Source organism: Silene latifolia, chromosome 10 (genome assembly GCF_048544455.1).
Source record: "Silene latifolia isolate original U9 population chromosome 10, ASM4854445v1, whole genome shotgun sequence".
NCBI lineage: Eukaryota > Viridiplantae > Streptophyta > Magnoliopsida > Caryophyllales > Caryophyllaceae > Silene > Silene latifolia.
The window spans coordinates 154,027,718-154,044,690 of NC_133535.1; the positions used below are offsets into that span (position 1 = coordinate 154,027,718).

At 38.9% G+C, this 16,973-nt stretch overlaps 2 protein-coding genes across 10 annotated transcripts in view; both read right to left on the reverse strand.

Annotated features, from left to right (window-relative positions):
• LOC141606452 (F-box/kelch-repeat protein At3g23880-like) overlaps nt 1-16,973 on the reverse strand; it is a 157,796-nt gene that overhangs the window by 23,455 nt on the left and 117,368 nt on the right. The window lies entirely within an intron of this gene.
• Nucleotides 14,688-15,839, reverse strand: LOC141608628 (F-box/kelch-repeat protein At3g23880-like). The gene has a single exon (XM_074427970.1). The coding sequence runs from the start codon at nt 15,837-15,839 to the stop codon at nt 14,688-14,690; it is 1,152 nt and encodes a 383-aa protein (XP_074284071.1).

The following is a 16,973-nucleotide window of genomic DNA, read 5'->3' on the forward strand; positions in this document are numbered from 1 at the left end:
AGGAGAATCTAAGAGGAGATAGACGAAGCCCTAGGAATTTTTTCGCAAAACCCTAGACCTTATAAGGGGGATAATGTTACCCGGTTTTTGATAAAGAGAAAGGAAAAACAAGTTGGAGGGAAATTAGGAGGGAAAAGACTTTTTCATGAAATTTCAAATCTCCCACCAAAAAACATCAAGTCAAATAAATTAGACTACATCAAGTGCAGCAAATGTTTTCTGATTCGTTCAACTTACATTTCCAACTAAAACAAAAAAAAAATTACACTTCAACTTTCAATAATTACAATTATTTCTTCACTAAAATTACAGTTCCAACTATTTTCATTATGAAAAAACCTAATCTGACAGATGATGAGAGGCATAGTGTCACGGTCTGGTACTTTTGCCGGATCGTGGCGCGCACCCTTGCCTGGCTCAAGGCAAGATGCAAGCGACAAGGTTCTTCGTACTAGTGAAGGATCGCTCACTAGCACGATACTCGGGTCTCGGCAACACTCGACAGGATTGCAACGAGAGCGTCAAACACTAGTGTTTGTCAAGCAATAGGCGTTCGTAATCGGTCTCGGGTGTGTGAGTCGGGATCCTAGTGTCGATCCCACAAACACGGCTTGTTAGAAAAGTGAAGGCAAAGAGTCGTTCACAACAAAGCAACAACAAGCAACACGAAGGCACAAGGTAGGAAGCAAATTTTCATTCACTAGTACTCCCTAAAGAGGGAAATTTGATAGTTACATCCTGGTAGCAGGAAACATTGAAAGTGTAGAATAGCGATATACATATTTATGAAAAAAAAGTTATGCTAACTATGCTAAACTAGGAAAGTATTTACTAAAAATATACAAGGGAAATGAAATTACATAAGTATGAATAAATCTAAGGGTTCGAAGTGTGCGGATCATCACACTCTCCCCCACTTAATCTTGTTGCCGCCCTCGGCAACGCCAAAGTCTTGAATGGTGCTTCAGTGAGACATCGTGTTTGAGCCCTAGTTGTCCACGTTGTGTTGGGATTTGGCTTTCTCTGCACTCCTGCTTGTGGGCGAGCTTCTGACCACACAATAATCGGCGTCAACGTCCCTTCAAGGATAGGCTGAAGCTCCTTGACATAGAACTTGCCGAACATCATGTTCTCCAAGTCCACTCCTCGCTCCTTGTCTTCCAGGAAATTCCACTTTGCCGTTGTCCGAGTAAATATCTCTCGAGGTCTCTCCAAACACTTGCTCCCATGAGCAGACCATCAAAATAAATATCTAGAAATGCCCTGGCTGCTTCACTATCGCTTGATGCATTTACCAATGGTAAGTTTGGTAACAATAAATGCGTTACTGTTTGTGTTTGAGCATTTTAGTCGCCCACAACATTGCGCATCGGATCTGCATGCTGTACCTTCCGTTGTACATCTTGCCAATGGGAATGGCACTTCATAACGACAACAGTGAAAGTCAATTACATTTGCAAAATTAAAATAAAATTAAACTAATAACCTCATAGAAATGAAATGAAGCTTACAAGTTTCACATCTGCCTGTAAAAAAGGGAAAAGGACCAATACGGCCGCACATATATCCAGGACAACAACCCGTCAAATCCGCCTGAGGTACGGGTCGACAACTATGGCCATCAAGCCAACAGTCACTGCTTCCGGCCTCCAGGTTTGGGACGACTGAGATCAAAACATGCAATGCAATTAACCAATAATATTAACAAACTTAAATATCGATCACTTCTCCTCGTATATATTAGGATGTACGATGACATGGTATTTACAATTGTGATATACACCTAAATTTTTATAGTATAGTATAGTATAGTATAGTATAGTATAAGTATAATTACCCAAGATAGCTGCCAAAATAATTTTCTTTCCCTCCATTTCCTGCTATGCAATACAATAAATAATATAATATATATTTTCTTTTCTTGATTAATATTTCAAGTTGTGTATTTGTCGTGATTTTACATCATTTAGATACCTCTATTTATAGTAGGCTATGATCAAGTTACCTATACTTTTACGTAATTGCTAAATCCCGCGCATCAATTTACTCAATCCCGCGCATTTTTACCCTTTATTCCGAGTATGCCCCTCTCATTTCCACCCACCAAGAAAAAAGAAGAGAGAGAAAAAAAAAGAAAAAAAAAGGAAACAAGCTTCTGTATACAACGATTTCCCTAAACACCCAACACCACCAACCCCCTCCCCCACCCCCATCCTACCGGCAGCCACCCTTACCCGCCCCATACCGGCGTCGACATCCCACTGCAGCGCCGACCACCCAAACTCCTCCTTGCTCACGAAAATTGCAGAAACTGACAACTGCACTCTCCGACCACCGCAACAACCGCACCCTCCGACCATCCATAACGCGCCTTCGACCACCCTACTCCGGCCTGTTCGACAACCCCACAACCACCCTTCAACAACCCGACTTATTGTAATCGATCTTAATCTAAACCCTAATTTTAAAATAAACTTTTTTTAATTGAAAAAATATATTAATTAAATCGATTAAAACACTGTATTAGAGGAGTTGTTGATAAAACGGAAAAATTACATATAATATGCGCGAATTACGATCCATTATTGTCGATATATTAACGAATGGTTACGTTTTGAGAAAAGAGAAGGGAGTGAAGTTTTTAAATTTTCTTTTAAGAAAAAGGGCAATTACGGAATGTCAGAGGTAAAATGCGCGGGATTCAGTAAACTAATGCGCGGGATTTAGCAAGTCCCTACTTTTATACTAATTTTCCAAATATTAATATCTGTCCAAATCCATATTGGATTATCCTTAGCTGTGAATATGAGATATCCGTTGACAAGCCGGCCTTAAATCAATAATTGGGTTTATTAATGGAAAATGCAAGTCGTTGTGTAGATATTTTTTTTTTTTTAAAGGGTAGCGGCAATTATTAACAATGATTTTTTAATTCCACATTATTTACAATGAATTCTATATTAACATTGGAGTTAATTTATAATCTTTTGAACATTTCAATATTTCGTATATATCACTAAGTCTCAATAATGTCTCATATGAGACATTCTCATATAAAAATTACCTAAACCATTTTATAAAAAATTACATTTAAAATCACTTACCTAAATAAATAATAATAAAAATAATTATGTTGTTGTCGTAGTTGTTAAAAATCACTTACATTATATCTCATTTACTAAGTCATAATGTGCGTCTCATTACGATCGTTTTGATAATAATTAGGATCGATTCTAACATAAACTGTCCTCGAAACCTTGAAAGTTGAAACTGTCTTATCCCGAGTCGGAATTAGAGTGTTCATTATTCGGTTCAGACATGAATCGGAACCGGAATTAAAATTGCAATCAGGTCTCTGGTCATGGGTCAAAGCTTAATTTTTATGGATTCCAATACGGAGGTTGTGTAATTCTGGGATCGATTATTGTCAGAAAAAATATAAAGCAGATTCGAACCACAAACATTCTCATCCATTTCAAAGATAAGCTCTATCTTTTACCTTTTGCTATTTGTCGATTGCCAGTATTATCGCTTATTAAAAGTCATATAATTTCTAACAAATTCTTGATAATTTCTAGTGGAACATAAGTATCTCAAAACTTGGTCTCAACTCATAGTACTTCCACTGTCTCATCTCATCATTTGTTTATCCGTACTTTTGTCACAAAGATTAAAAAAGGAGAACTAAAAGGAACTGTTTGTAATTTAAATCAGTAATAACATGTAATTTTACCAAAACAATGACAAGTGGATCAAAATTGATATATAGAAGATCAAATTATTCATTAACTTTTTTAGAATTTATTTTTCTCAATTACCTAGAGCATTGATTTTGATCGCTAGAATAGATAGTCACTTATAACATGAGTGTAATTTCCAACATATTAGATAATCACGTCATTTTATTTATTTATCGCTCTGTATTTGTATATCTCATCACTGGATTTAATTATATAAAATTGATATTCAACTTAATAAATCTAGAAAGCTTAATGGTATAAAATTAATGATTAATTAATGATCCAAGTTGAAATATCATCTATATACCAATCTCCCAAATTAAATGGCTTCCAGAATGTGGGTTGCATAAATCATGGGGAGAAAAAAATGCTTTTTAAATCTTAACTTTCAACCAAAGACTGACACATCAGCTCCGTGGTTGTTTGTTTAATAAATAGGATGTAAAGCAAGTTGTGCATTGCCAGTGCTCCATGGATCGTGGACTCATCATGGAGTATTTGAGTCTGTCTTGGATCAGGTTACTACATACCGATTACAAATATTAACCTGATCCAAAATAGACTCAAGTACTCAACGATCTCGTTTAATCAATTAAATCAACTAATATATAGTTGAATACTTTAATTAGTTTATCTAATTAAGCTAACTAAAATAATCGATAATCGAGTTTTAGAAGATGTGAATGAAATAATATTAAACGAACTAGAAAGATATACTCCTTCCGTCCCAGTCAATTGTTATCCTTTGGTTTTGGCACAAAGACCAAGGAAAGAGGAGGGAGCCAATTACTAAATGACAAGTGGAAAAAATTGAGTGTGAATGATCAAATTGCTCATCAAGTTCATTCTTAAACTAGAAAGGATAACAATTGACTGAGACACCCCAATATGGAAAAGGACAACAAATGACCGGGACAGAGGGAGTAGTTTATTTTTTTTAACGTATATTCTGATAAAATCAAATATATAGGTGGTTGGGATAAAAAATACAATGACAAATTTTACCAATTTGGCTATTTTGCCATCAAATAAGTGTAAAAACATACAATTACAAATTCTTATTTAATACGGACATATACGTCTGAAGCATTAAGAGGGGACAAATAGTTGGATGAGACCAGAAACAGAATGTCTAGAAAATGACAAATTCTTATCCCATTCAGCTATATAAGCCTATGAGGTAGTATTTGACATGTTTTACACTTAAGACAAACATGAATGTCTTATGTGAGACCAACCGAAATACAATCACAAAATCCAACATGGTTAAAAGAAAAATAACAAAGTAGAAAGCAAAGTTGACTCAAAATAGAAATGAAACTTTTCACAATAAATGTCCAGAAATGCCGTCGCTGCTTCAATCTCGCTTTATGCATTTGCCACTAGGAACAACGACGTTATTGTTTGAGCATTTTAGACGCCCACAACAATTGTCATCTACGATGCAAAATCCCCCTTCCTTATTACAAGGTGATAATAAGTCTGTTGGAGTATGTAAGTAAAACAGTTAGTTATTCTGTTATAATAAGTAGTTAAGAGTTAGTTATTACTAATCATTGTAGAATTAGGATTAGCTGTATGTTGTCCTATATTATCAATACAATTCTAAACCACTGCACCAAAAAAAAGCATTGATGCTGAAATTAGTGATGGTTGGAAAGCTTACCACCACCAGTTGACCGACATTTGCCTTCAAAAGAACCTTTACTAGTAGGACTGCATGTGAATCCAGGACAACAACCAACAAAATCCTCATCAAATGTAGTTTGACAGCTATGGCCATCAAGCAAACAGTCACTGCTTCCGGCCTCCAGGTTTGGGACCACTGAGATCAAAACATGCATGCAATTAACCAATAATATTAACAAACTCAAATATCGTATCTACTCGTAATATATTAGGATGTACCATGACATGCTATAATTTTGATACACGCGTAAATTTCTATAGTATAGAATAATTACCCAAGGCAAGAATCAGAATAGCTCCCAAAATAATTTTCTTGCCCTCCATTTTCGGTATGCTATGCAATACAATAAATAATATAATATAATATATATTTTCTTTTGTTGATTAATATTTCAAGTTTTGTATTTGTTGTGATTGTCCTTCAATTTGATACCTCTATTTATAGTAGGTTATGATCAAGTTACCTATAGTTTTATACTAATTAATTTTGCCAACTATTATCCGGCCAAATCCAATTTTAAATTGGATTTTTTGAACTTCATGAATGTTACGTGCTTTCTTGATTTTACAAAATCATTTTAACGTGTCCTTAGCTGTGATGATATCCCTAATCGTTGACAAGCCGGCCTGAAATCATTAATTGAGTTTATTAATGGAAAATTGTTAAATTCAACAACGGTTCTAGGTCACACCCAAACGGAGGCGAACGAGTCCACAATACAAGTTCAATAGGGTTCCACCCTAAAAATAATTGACAACATATATTATACTATGACGACATTATGGCGACATGACGCCTAATACGCCTAAATATCTTCTCTAATATCCAATGTGACATCCAAACATGTGAAACTCATATGAATTGGAACTTATTCTCAACAAAATTGCAGGGTCGTTGGATAGATGTTCTTCTTGTTTAAGGGTAGTGGCAATTATTAACACTGATTTTTTTATTTCACATTATTTACAATGATTTATTATACGGAAAATACACATGGTACCCTTAAAGTTTACCACTTTTCCCATGGTATCCACCTTTTTATGTTTGTGATCAAGGTACCCTTAAGGTTTACTTTTTGTGCACAAGCTGCCCAAAAGTCTTACTTTTTATCCTCTCTCTTATAACATGGTTAACATTTAACAATATCCCCTTTACCAACTTAATTAAAGCTAATGTTAATGTTAAACACCTGAATTTTTTTTCCTAATTTCCTAATTATCCCATCCTTGCACCATTCTCAATTTATCATCCTCAACCCACCGCACATACACAACACATCAATAATCGCTCCGGCCTCACTAATCCGAACACCGTCAGCTCTACCTTATTACATCCTGCTCCAGTACTCCACCATCCTAATTCTAACAACAGCCCAAAGTGTAGTGAAGTTGTGAATCAACTGATCTTCAAAATATCACCATCACCCACAATTAAAATCGAGGGCAAAGAGGATGAATGAGTAAATAATACAGTAGCATATGTTGATTTACCAAAGTGTAGAAACTAAAGCAATAGCAATTAGCAAGTATGGACTATGCAGTATGTATCACTTTGTTCAACTATGAAGGGAAGTATCACCTTGTTCAAGTGTTTGTGGACTTGTGGTTAGATTGGGAAGAGAGTTTATGCTAGGTGTATCATATTCTGTGGTGATGATTGGTGGTAGTAGATAGTGAGTGTCGAGTGTCGAATAAGTTTGGCTAGTGGTCTAATCTTTAGTGGGTTGAGTGTATAAACTTTATTAAATATTAAATATTGTTAATCATCTTCCTTAAAGCCATTAATTATAACACTCTAGAATTAATTTGTGACACATCAATAATTCCGTTAGAAAGTTAACAGAAGTTAGTAAATTTGGCATATAGGCAAAAATGTGAAGTTTAGGGGTATGTTATACACAAACTTAAAAAGTTGGGTACCGTAGGAAAAGTGGCAAACTTCAAGGGTACCACGTGAATTTTCCGTTTATTATATTTTAACATTGGCGTTAAATTATAATCTTTGGAACATTTAAATATTTCGTATATCATATGAGACATTCTCATTTAAAAATTACCTAAAACAATTTATATAAAATTATATTTAAAATTACTTACCTAAATAATAATAATGAAAATAATTATATTGTTGTCGTAGTTGTTGTTAAAAATCACTTACCTTATGTCTCATTACGATCATTATGACAGTAATTAGAGTCGATTCTAACGTAAATTGTCCTCAAAACCTTGAACCTTTCTTATCCCGAGTCGAATTAGGTTGTTCATTATTCGTTTTTTTATAAACTAGTTTAGCTCACATGCAATTTATGCACGGTATATTTAGAGTTTTACTTTTTAGTGTCTTATATTTATGAATTTATACTAACTAATCTTTTTTTTTTTTTTATTATTATATTGTGATTTGAAAAATCAAAGTTAAAATCGTATTAATCATGAAATGAGTATTTCACTGAAAGTTTTTCCTATTACCGAGAGATTAATGGTGTTATTTTATGAAATTTTACTGATAATATATTTTTAGCCGCAACTTTTTATCATAGAAAATCAATGAATTTTTTTCGTATGATTCTTTAAACAAAAAAAAAAAAGAATTCTTTTTTTGATATCGTAAGAAGATTGGAGATAATTTTGTGTAGAATGTAAAATAGTAAATGACATAAATATATAAATCCGAAAGATTATATGTGTATTATAGCCCACCATACTTATAGAATACGCTAAAAATAACTAAACTTTATTTTAGGAAATATGTGTAGGCGGGAAAATTTGGAATTTCGCCTATTCTTTTAGTAAATAGGGATTATGGATTCTGGTACGGAAGTTGTGTAACCCTGTGATCGACTAACAGAAAAAATATAAGGCAAATTTGATTTTCAGCAGTAATTATCGCTTATTAAAGAAAAAGCTCTTTCTTTTACCTTTTGCTATTTGCCGGTTGCTAGTATTATCGCTTATTAAAAGTCATATATAATTTCTAACAAATTCTTGACGATTTCTAGTGGATCATAAGTATCTCAAAACTTGGGCTCAAAGTCATAGTATTTCCACTGTCTCATTATTTGTTTATCTCTACTTTTGCCACAAAAATTAAAGAAGGAGAAGGGGACAATTTACTACTAACACAAGATAAACAAATGATCAAAATACACAAATAAGTAAAAGATAAATAAATGATCGAGACGGTAGGAGTGATAAATATGACCAATTGTTCTACAGAATGTACAAGACTTGATACAACATTACTCTACCAAAATTATCATACACAAAATTATTGTTTCCTTATAGCCAGGTAAGTTCAATACAATCCTAGATATACTTGAGCAAGTGAACAAGTTTAACATTCATAATTATAAAAGACACGAGTTACCAAATCTTAGTGTTCCGGGTGTAATTCCAGAGCAGATATTTGTTACCACTCGTAGCTCGTAGAATGATGTCCCTGTTCGAATCCTCCTTGCGGTCTCCTGAAACGATGAACAAACTGAGGGCTCGGCTTTAGCCGAGCGTACTCACTCCGACGCTCAAGTCAGTAAACTTAGAGAGAAGTTGTTGTAACTTGGCTAAGAGTATATTGAAGAGAGATAGGGAAGATATTACAGGATGAATAGTGGTTATTAGGTTAATTTGTGGATCCTCTCCTCAATGAGGGTTGAGGAGTATTTATAGACTTTCACCTTTTGTCACGTAGTGGCCAAGTGGCCAAGTGGCTAGCAGGTGGAAAGACCGTTCTACCCTCGGCCGATGGACCCATGGCAGGCCGGCCGAGGGGTCTTGGATATGAGTACGCGGATACGTGCCCCGGGCCGCCGTTGCTGGCGGGACCCAAGTGACATGACCGACGTAGGCCGAGTCGGCTAGGTCGTCTAAGTCGTTGACTTTGTTGTGGATACCCTTGACCTTGCTCAATATGTTGACTTGGTCGGCGGTGCGAATATGCCCCATCAATTTGCCCCCCGTAGTCTATGCCGTGGTATGGGCTCCGTGTATGTTGAGCGTATATTCGTGTAAGTATTTTTGCAAAATTTACGTATCGGCTTCTTCTGATACATCGGCGTGGTTCTTGTTAGGCCGTACCATATCCCCCCTCCACATGGATGCGTAAAGGGTATCCGATGTGGGAAAGAATGTGACGCTAGCCGAGACCAGGTGAGAGTGCTTGGTTATTTTTGATTGCCCCGGCGTGCTTCCTGGCTTGGTCGATCATATGGCCGGCGGAGAGCAGGTACCTAGGAATTTGTTCAGGGAGATGAACAGGCGAAGAGATGTGAATGGGCGTGTTGAATACGCTTGGTAACTGTAGCATTGATTGACATTTAACTGTTGCAACGATTGACATTCCGTGGTTGCATGTCTGACACGTGTCTGTTCGCTGATTGGTTGACGCTTCATGGGCTGTGCCCTGATTGGTCCTTTTTTGTGGGCTTTTCCCTATAAATAGGGCAGTTATTCTGTGATTTTGGCCACCAAATTCATTTTCTCAAATTTTTCTCCAAGATCTTCATCTCTCTAAACTTTCAAGGGCTTCCATTTCTTCTAATCTTCAGGGTTTTTGATCCGGCGAGTGTATTTCTTCAAGGTAATCAAACAAATTCTCACCTCTTATTTCGTTAGTAATTGCTGTGAACATGTCTTCTGTCGATGCCGGGACTAGTACTTCTGCGCCGGGGGGTTCCCCGTCGCGTTTTGACGAGGAGGGGATACTAGAGGCCATTCCGCTAAGGTTTGGGGGCCCTAGGTCTCCTCCTCCCGTAGTTGATCTGTCCCTCCTGGAGGAGTTGGAGGATGAGGATGATGCTGACGTTGTTAATGATGATGATGAGAGGGCTCCCGTTGATGGTGGGAGGGCGACTAACCCGGATCATGGTGAGGCCTGCACGACTGGCCTCGACCGTGCATTTACAAATAAATTCGCAAGCAGCTCCGGAGAGACTCTTTTCGGAGGTCATTTATCCTTCGGTGAGGGGTATAAAATTGTTATCCCTGAGGAGGGTCAGGCGGTCTGCTGCCCTCCCCCGGGTCATATCGGCGTGCATATTAGGCATCTGGAGTATGGGCTCCGGTTTCCTTTGAATGAACACGTCATGGCCATCATCAAGGCTATGAACGTTGCCGTGGCCCAACTGCATCCGTTGGCCATGAGGACGATAGTCAGCTTTGTGTGGATCTGTCTCTTTAGGGGGGAGATCCCAACGGTTAACTTATTCCGCCGCCTACATAGTCTTCGGCCGTCAAAATCCGGCAAAGTGGGGTGGTATAGCGTACAGACGGAGCCAGGCTATGTCTCCGTGAACAAACTTACTTCTTGCAAAGACTGGCAAGGGCGATGGGTGTACGTCCAAGTGCCGGAGGACTACCCATTGCCTCGGTCTTTCCAGAGCCCCGTTTACTTACGGTGTGAGACCCGGGAAGAGTATGAGAAACACATCTCCCGGGGTAACAAGGTCAAGATGGACGCTTCGTTTGTCGCTCTTACTGCGGACGAGAAGCGGGCAATGCGGCTGTTTGATGCTGAGGAGGGATGGCTGCCCCCGACTCAGATTATTCTCCAGGATGAGCTGCTATGCCGCGTCGGCCTCATACCGGCCCTCAACTGGGGTGAGTGGGGTCGGTGTGAGGCCCACCTTTGCTTGTTATGTTCCTTTTTCAGAGCCTTGTTTTACTTCCTTTATGTAATTCTTGTTTGATTTCTTGCAGATCGGTTTGGGCGGGATCTGTCTGAGAAGGACTTGAAGAGGCTAGGGCTTGATAAGGACGGGAAGGTTGTCCAGCGGCGTCCTACGGCTGAGTTGCGTGATCGCAGGCTAGCCCCCAACGAAATCATGGAAAAGCAGACGAGGGGGTTGGATCAGGAGACGGCCCATGCACGGGTTCTCGGAGGCGTGCCGAAGAGATCAAAGAAGGCAGCGTCCAAGTCGGCGGCGGTATCAATGCCAACTACCTCTTCGACCCCGGTGGCCCAAACGGATCATGTGGAGGTCGTCAATATTACTGAGGGGGAGGTGACCGTTGCTAAGGTCCCTTCTCCGAAGAAGAGGAAAGATCCACCGTCTGCTTCCAACGTTGCCGGGGAGAAACCTGCCTCCACCAGCCCTCCAAATAAGAGGGTCCAAACTGGTACGGATCTAACTTGTGGTTCGGATTTAGCCGGTTCGTTGGACGTTCCTGATGACAGACTTTCTGATGTGTCAATGCACGGTGACATGGATGCCCTGTGTAAATTTTTTGTAGATCCATCATCGGCAGCCGGCGTTCTAACTGAACGGCAATCAGGGAAGCAGCCTGAGAAGGCTATTGAGAGGGCGGGTGATAGAAATATCACCGTTGACTCCTCCGCTCAGAAGATTTCTCCCACCGAGCTTGTGGCGGAGGGTGAGAAAATATATAAGAGGTTGGCGAGGTGGACCCGTCTAACCGGCTCCCTCATCATGGAGCAGGAAAAGGCCACGGCCCAATCTGGGCCACTGATCGCAAAGCTCAAGCTTGATCTCTCTGCTGCGAGGGGGGAAGCCGGGAAGGCTAAGCGGGATCTCCTTGCTGCCGAGAAGCGTGTGGAGGAAGCTGAGAAGCTGCTGAAGGCCGAGAGGGCCAAAGTTGAGGAGGCTGATGCCGCTACGGCCAAGATGATGGAGGAGCAGGAAAGGTATAAGGGCGCTTACGACGCCGTGGTTTCCAAGAGGGACGAGTGGAAGGATATGTTCCAGAACCAGGCGGAGGCGCTCAGGGACATGCAGGCTATCCTTGCTCAAAAGGAGAAGGATATTAAAATGCTTCAAGATGATCTCCTCCCTAAAATGTGCGTTCAATTCCGGGATCAGGCCGAGGAGGCGGCCAAGGAGGCAATTAGAAGGCTCCCCACAGACGGCGCCAATTGTTCCGGGTGTAATTCCAGAGCAGATATTTGTTACCACTCGTAGCTCGTAGAATGATGTCCCTGTTTGAATCCTCCTTGCGGTCTCCTGAAACGATGAACAAACTGAGGGCTCGGCTTTGGCCGAGCGTACTCACTCCGACGCTCAAGTCAGTAAACTTAGAGAGAAGTTGTTGTAACTTGGCTAAGAGTATATTGAAGAGAGATAGGGAAGATATTACCAGATGAATAGTGGTTATTAGGTTAATTTGTGGATCCTCTCCTTAATGAGGGTTGAGGAGTATTTATAGACTTTCACCTTTTGTCACGTAGTGGCCAAGTGGCCAAGTGGCTAGCAGGTGGAAAGACCGTTCTACCCTCGGCCGATGGACCCATGGCAGGCCGGCCGAGGGGTCTTGGATATGAGTACGCGGATACGTGCCCCGGCTGGCCAGTTGCCTGGCCGGGACCCAAGTGACAGGCCGACGTAGCTGAGTCGGCTAGGCTGTCTAAGTCGTTGACTTTGTTGTGGATACCCTTGACCTTGCTCAATATGTTGACTTGGTCGGCGGTGCAGAATATGCCCCATCACTTAGATTTACTACTAACACAAGCATTAAGCCATTAAGTACGGAGTAAGTTTAAAAAATACTCCCTCCTATTCTATATATTCTTCCCTATTTCCTAAAACGGATTATTCAGGTTTTCTTCCCCTTTCTTATTTTGGAAACTTTTACTCTTATTTTATTCATTTCTCTCTCCTATCACCAAACCCCACCCAACTCTTTTACTCATATTTTATTACTTTCCTTAATATTTTTGCCCCACCATTTCTTATTTAACTCATAATTATTCATCCCTCTCTCCTACTACCAAACCCCACCCAACTTTTTACTCTTATTTTATTCTTCTCCTTAATTCTCGTGCCCACAAACAAAGGGAAGAATACATAGAATTGGAGGGAGTATCAAATATTTGTATTTAGGAAGCAATATAAAATCAGTCCGGATCACCTGTCCCATAAACTTGTCCCATTCCCAGTCCCATCCACAAAAAACTGACATGTGGCAAAAAAATAAAACAAAAAGAAAAAGGTCACGTGCAATGGCCGAGCTTTTTCTGCCACGCACAAACCAAACGAATAGCGGCAACGGCGTCGATTCCGAACCCGACTACCTACTGCTCCTTCTCCTTCGTGCTCCATCTCAACACCCACCACCGATAGCTACTCCTCCATTTATCACCCACGACCAGAATCAATCGTGTTCCTCCTTGGGTCTATGGTGGTTCGACCAACACAGCAGCAACGGCACCGCTTCCGCCGCAACCGAGTTCGGACCAAGCACCACAATTGCTGGTCGTCTGACCCCAACCCGACAATAGCACCACCGCCCAGATACACCTCCGTTCAACCACCAGCAGCCCTATTCGCGCCTCCCCTGCGCTTATCACTTGCTCCCGACAACCGCCACTGATTCTCATAGCAGCACCACCGTTGTGCTCCGCCAGGACAAATACACACTGGCTCCTCCGTTCGCACCCACGCAGCAGCCCTGTTCGCACCACCTCCGTCACTGAAAAACTACCATTTGAATTATCAATTCTGAACTCGACACCAAAACTCGAGACCATTTCGTCGCACGGTGGTCTGGTGGTTGAAATCTGGAATTTTTTCTTGTGATACAATGAGAGAGAGGGGGAGGAAGACGGAGTGATGGACTCATAGATGAGTGAAGAGATTGCACGTGACTTTTTTTCTTTTTGTTTTATTTTTTGCCACATGTCAGTTTTTTGTGGATGGGACAGGGAATGGGACAAGTTTATGGGACAGGTGATCCGGACTGATATAAAATACTCTAATGAACTACTTATAAATTATAATAACACGTGTTTATACAAAACTTGTTGATCGGAAAAATATAAAGATGATTCGATAAAATAGGAGTTAGGAGCGTTATCCTACCAAGGTCAAGCAAAAAACAGAGGTTAGTTGTTCGAATCCTAATTCTTGGTCGTCTTCGTACCCTCTTATATATTACTAACCCAATATTGTGAAAATCACTCATCATTTGCTCCCGCTCCAAAGAAGATTCTGTGTACCGGGTCGACTATATCCTTATGGAAAACAATTTGTTCTGTTTCTCCGGGACCTGTCATCATGGTAATAAATCGCTCATCACTTGTAACAAATTTACCTACTGTGAAGATGGAACAAAACACAATCGCTTCCAATACTAGAGGACAAAGGCCTGAACAAGAGAAAAACATTCCAAACAAACACAAATCCATGTGCGCATATAATAAGCGTATTTTGTTGGTCGGGCGATAAATTAATAGAATGTAAGGGTTTAAAGGAATACACTGACATCAAACAAGCCAAGGAGCGACCAAGGGAAGAACTAATGCATATATCACTCTGAAGGCTCAATGGGGAATGGCGAAAGTAGGCTTGGAACATATCTTGATATCTCAATCAACTTATTAAACCTCAAAAGCATTGTGTATTTCATAGGTCTCGTACTTGTGTCAACTATCCCAAGCGTTCTATTGAAACCCTTTGCCTTGTAACCCAATGGCCCTGTCACAAAAAATTTGCCAGTCTTTGTAAACCCGATCATTTCAGAGTCCTCGTCTAAATTCAACTCCTCTGGTAAATAAATAGATTTCACTATTGCAGGAGGTTCCAATATGTGCATTACATCTGAGAACTGTGATTCACAGTATATAATGCTCAAACACCCACTCATAACTCCCAACATGTCTGACTTATCAAGGTCCATATTATAAATTACGTCAAACCTCTCAACCCCTAAATCAAAGCTAAGAAGTAAATCGCCGACTTCCTCACTATAAGCATACCAATATAACTTTTCATTAACAAGCAATGCTTGTCCAAAAACCGAGATATGATCATTACCAAAATCAATTTTTCTCCACTTATTTTCCTTGAGAGAGAAGATACAAACAATACAATCACTTATTTTATTTTTTTGATATGCTATCAAAATTCCGACATATTTGTAGTCATCAATAGAGGATGCATATCCAAATCCAGAAGCTACGTAAACATAATTGGCTTTATCAAAATGCTTACTATACCCATGTGGCCCATACTTTTTCAGGTTTCGAGTAGCTGGGTTCCATAAAATGAAGTATTGAGCAGAAGCAGAGGTTAAACAAACCAACCCATTGCAGGATCCAGTAAGTTCGAGAGTGTCTTTCTCGACCGAGAACCCAGGGTCGAGTTTAACCAAATTATCTTTAAAATTACCAGAAATTTGATCATCGTCGTAAGAAAAAACGTAAAAACTCGTAAAATCCATGATAAATAAGGTGTTAACAGGAGCAGAAGGGTGAGAAAATGGGGATTTGATAAGGTGGGCATTGGCGAAATCAGAAGAAGAAAGAGTAGAATACCATTGTTTTGATACCCACTTAAATCGAAGAACGGATTTGACGGGCAATCTTGTAAGTATTTCTTCAATTATCAGATCATCATGGAGGTAGCTTTGTTGCGGAATCGTATGCTTCTTCTTGGAATTATGCGGGTCTTTGTCTCCCATTTTGTAATTTGTTAAGGATGACAGTAAATTGAAGAGAAAAGGGAGGTGGTGACTGACTAACTGACGTAGAATTAGGGTTTGTTTATGTGACTTATTGGTTTACACCCGGCAAAATCAACCCAAATCCGAAAAATCGATTGAAAATATTTTAATTGACAACGATTGAACATCCAATATATTTAACCTGACATAGTACCCGAAACCCAATTCAATACGAACTGAGCCGAATTAAAACCGAATTCAAAATAGCAGATGATATTTGATTCTAAATACAAATAGAACCGACTGACTTTTATTAATATTTATGTTCTCATGAAAACACTTGTATTTTAGGATTTTTTTATTGACTTTTTATTTATTAATGATATTTTGAATTATAACATCTCCTATTTACTAAATGAATAGGTCAATTTACGTTTTTTCCCGCCTAAAATATTATCTTCTAATTGGGCTTTTAGTTTTTGCATTCTACTATATATGGTCTAAGTATAATGTAAAAAATGATTCCCAAAAAATATGTATAACGTCCTATTCTACTATGTGCTAAATCTAGATCAAATGAATGATTTTGCCCAAAAATAACGTAAAAATTAATTGCCAAAAAATAAGTATAAAATCCTCAATCATTACCAAAAAAAAAAAAAATTACACCGTCGATCATTGGTATATTGCTACAAGTAAAAAATCCTCGATCATTGCCAAAAATTTAGGTTCATATATTACAAATCTCAAAGTAAAAAATCTTCGATCATTGCCAAAAAATTTGGGTTCATATATTACAAATCTCGAAATATATCTTTCACTAATCGAAATATATAAAATCATTGCCAAAAAGACGTGAAATATGAAAAATTAAGTAAAATGACGTGAAATATGAAAAATTAAGGGTGTGTTTGGTTCGCTCGTGGGTATGGATTTGGAATCAGGAATCATACCCGGATGGTATCGAGTTGGAACTTGATACCTCATACCTTGTGTTTGTTTCAGTTTGGGTGGTATGGGTTAAAAATCAATCAAAGCAAAAAAATCTTCAAAATACAATATTTTTAATAATAATTTTTAATACTGTAAATCATGTAGATAAAATTTAACCAAATAAATATATAAAAAGATTTTTGTACAATATTACATAAT

Excerpts from the sequence above, each read along its gene's own strand:
- LOC141608628 (XM_074427970.1), bottom strand. The coding sequence starts at position 15,839 with ATGGGAGACAAAGACCCGCATAATTCCAAGAAGAAGCATACGATTCCG.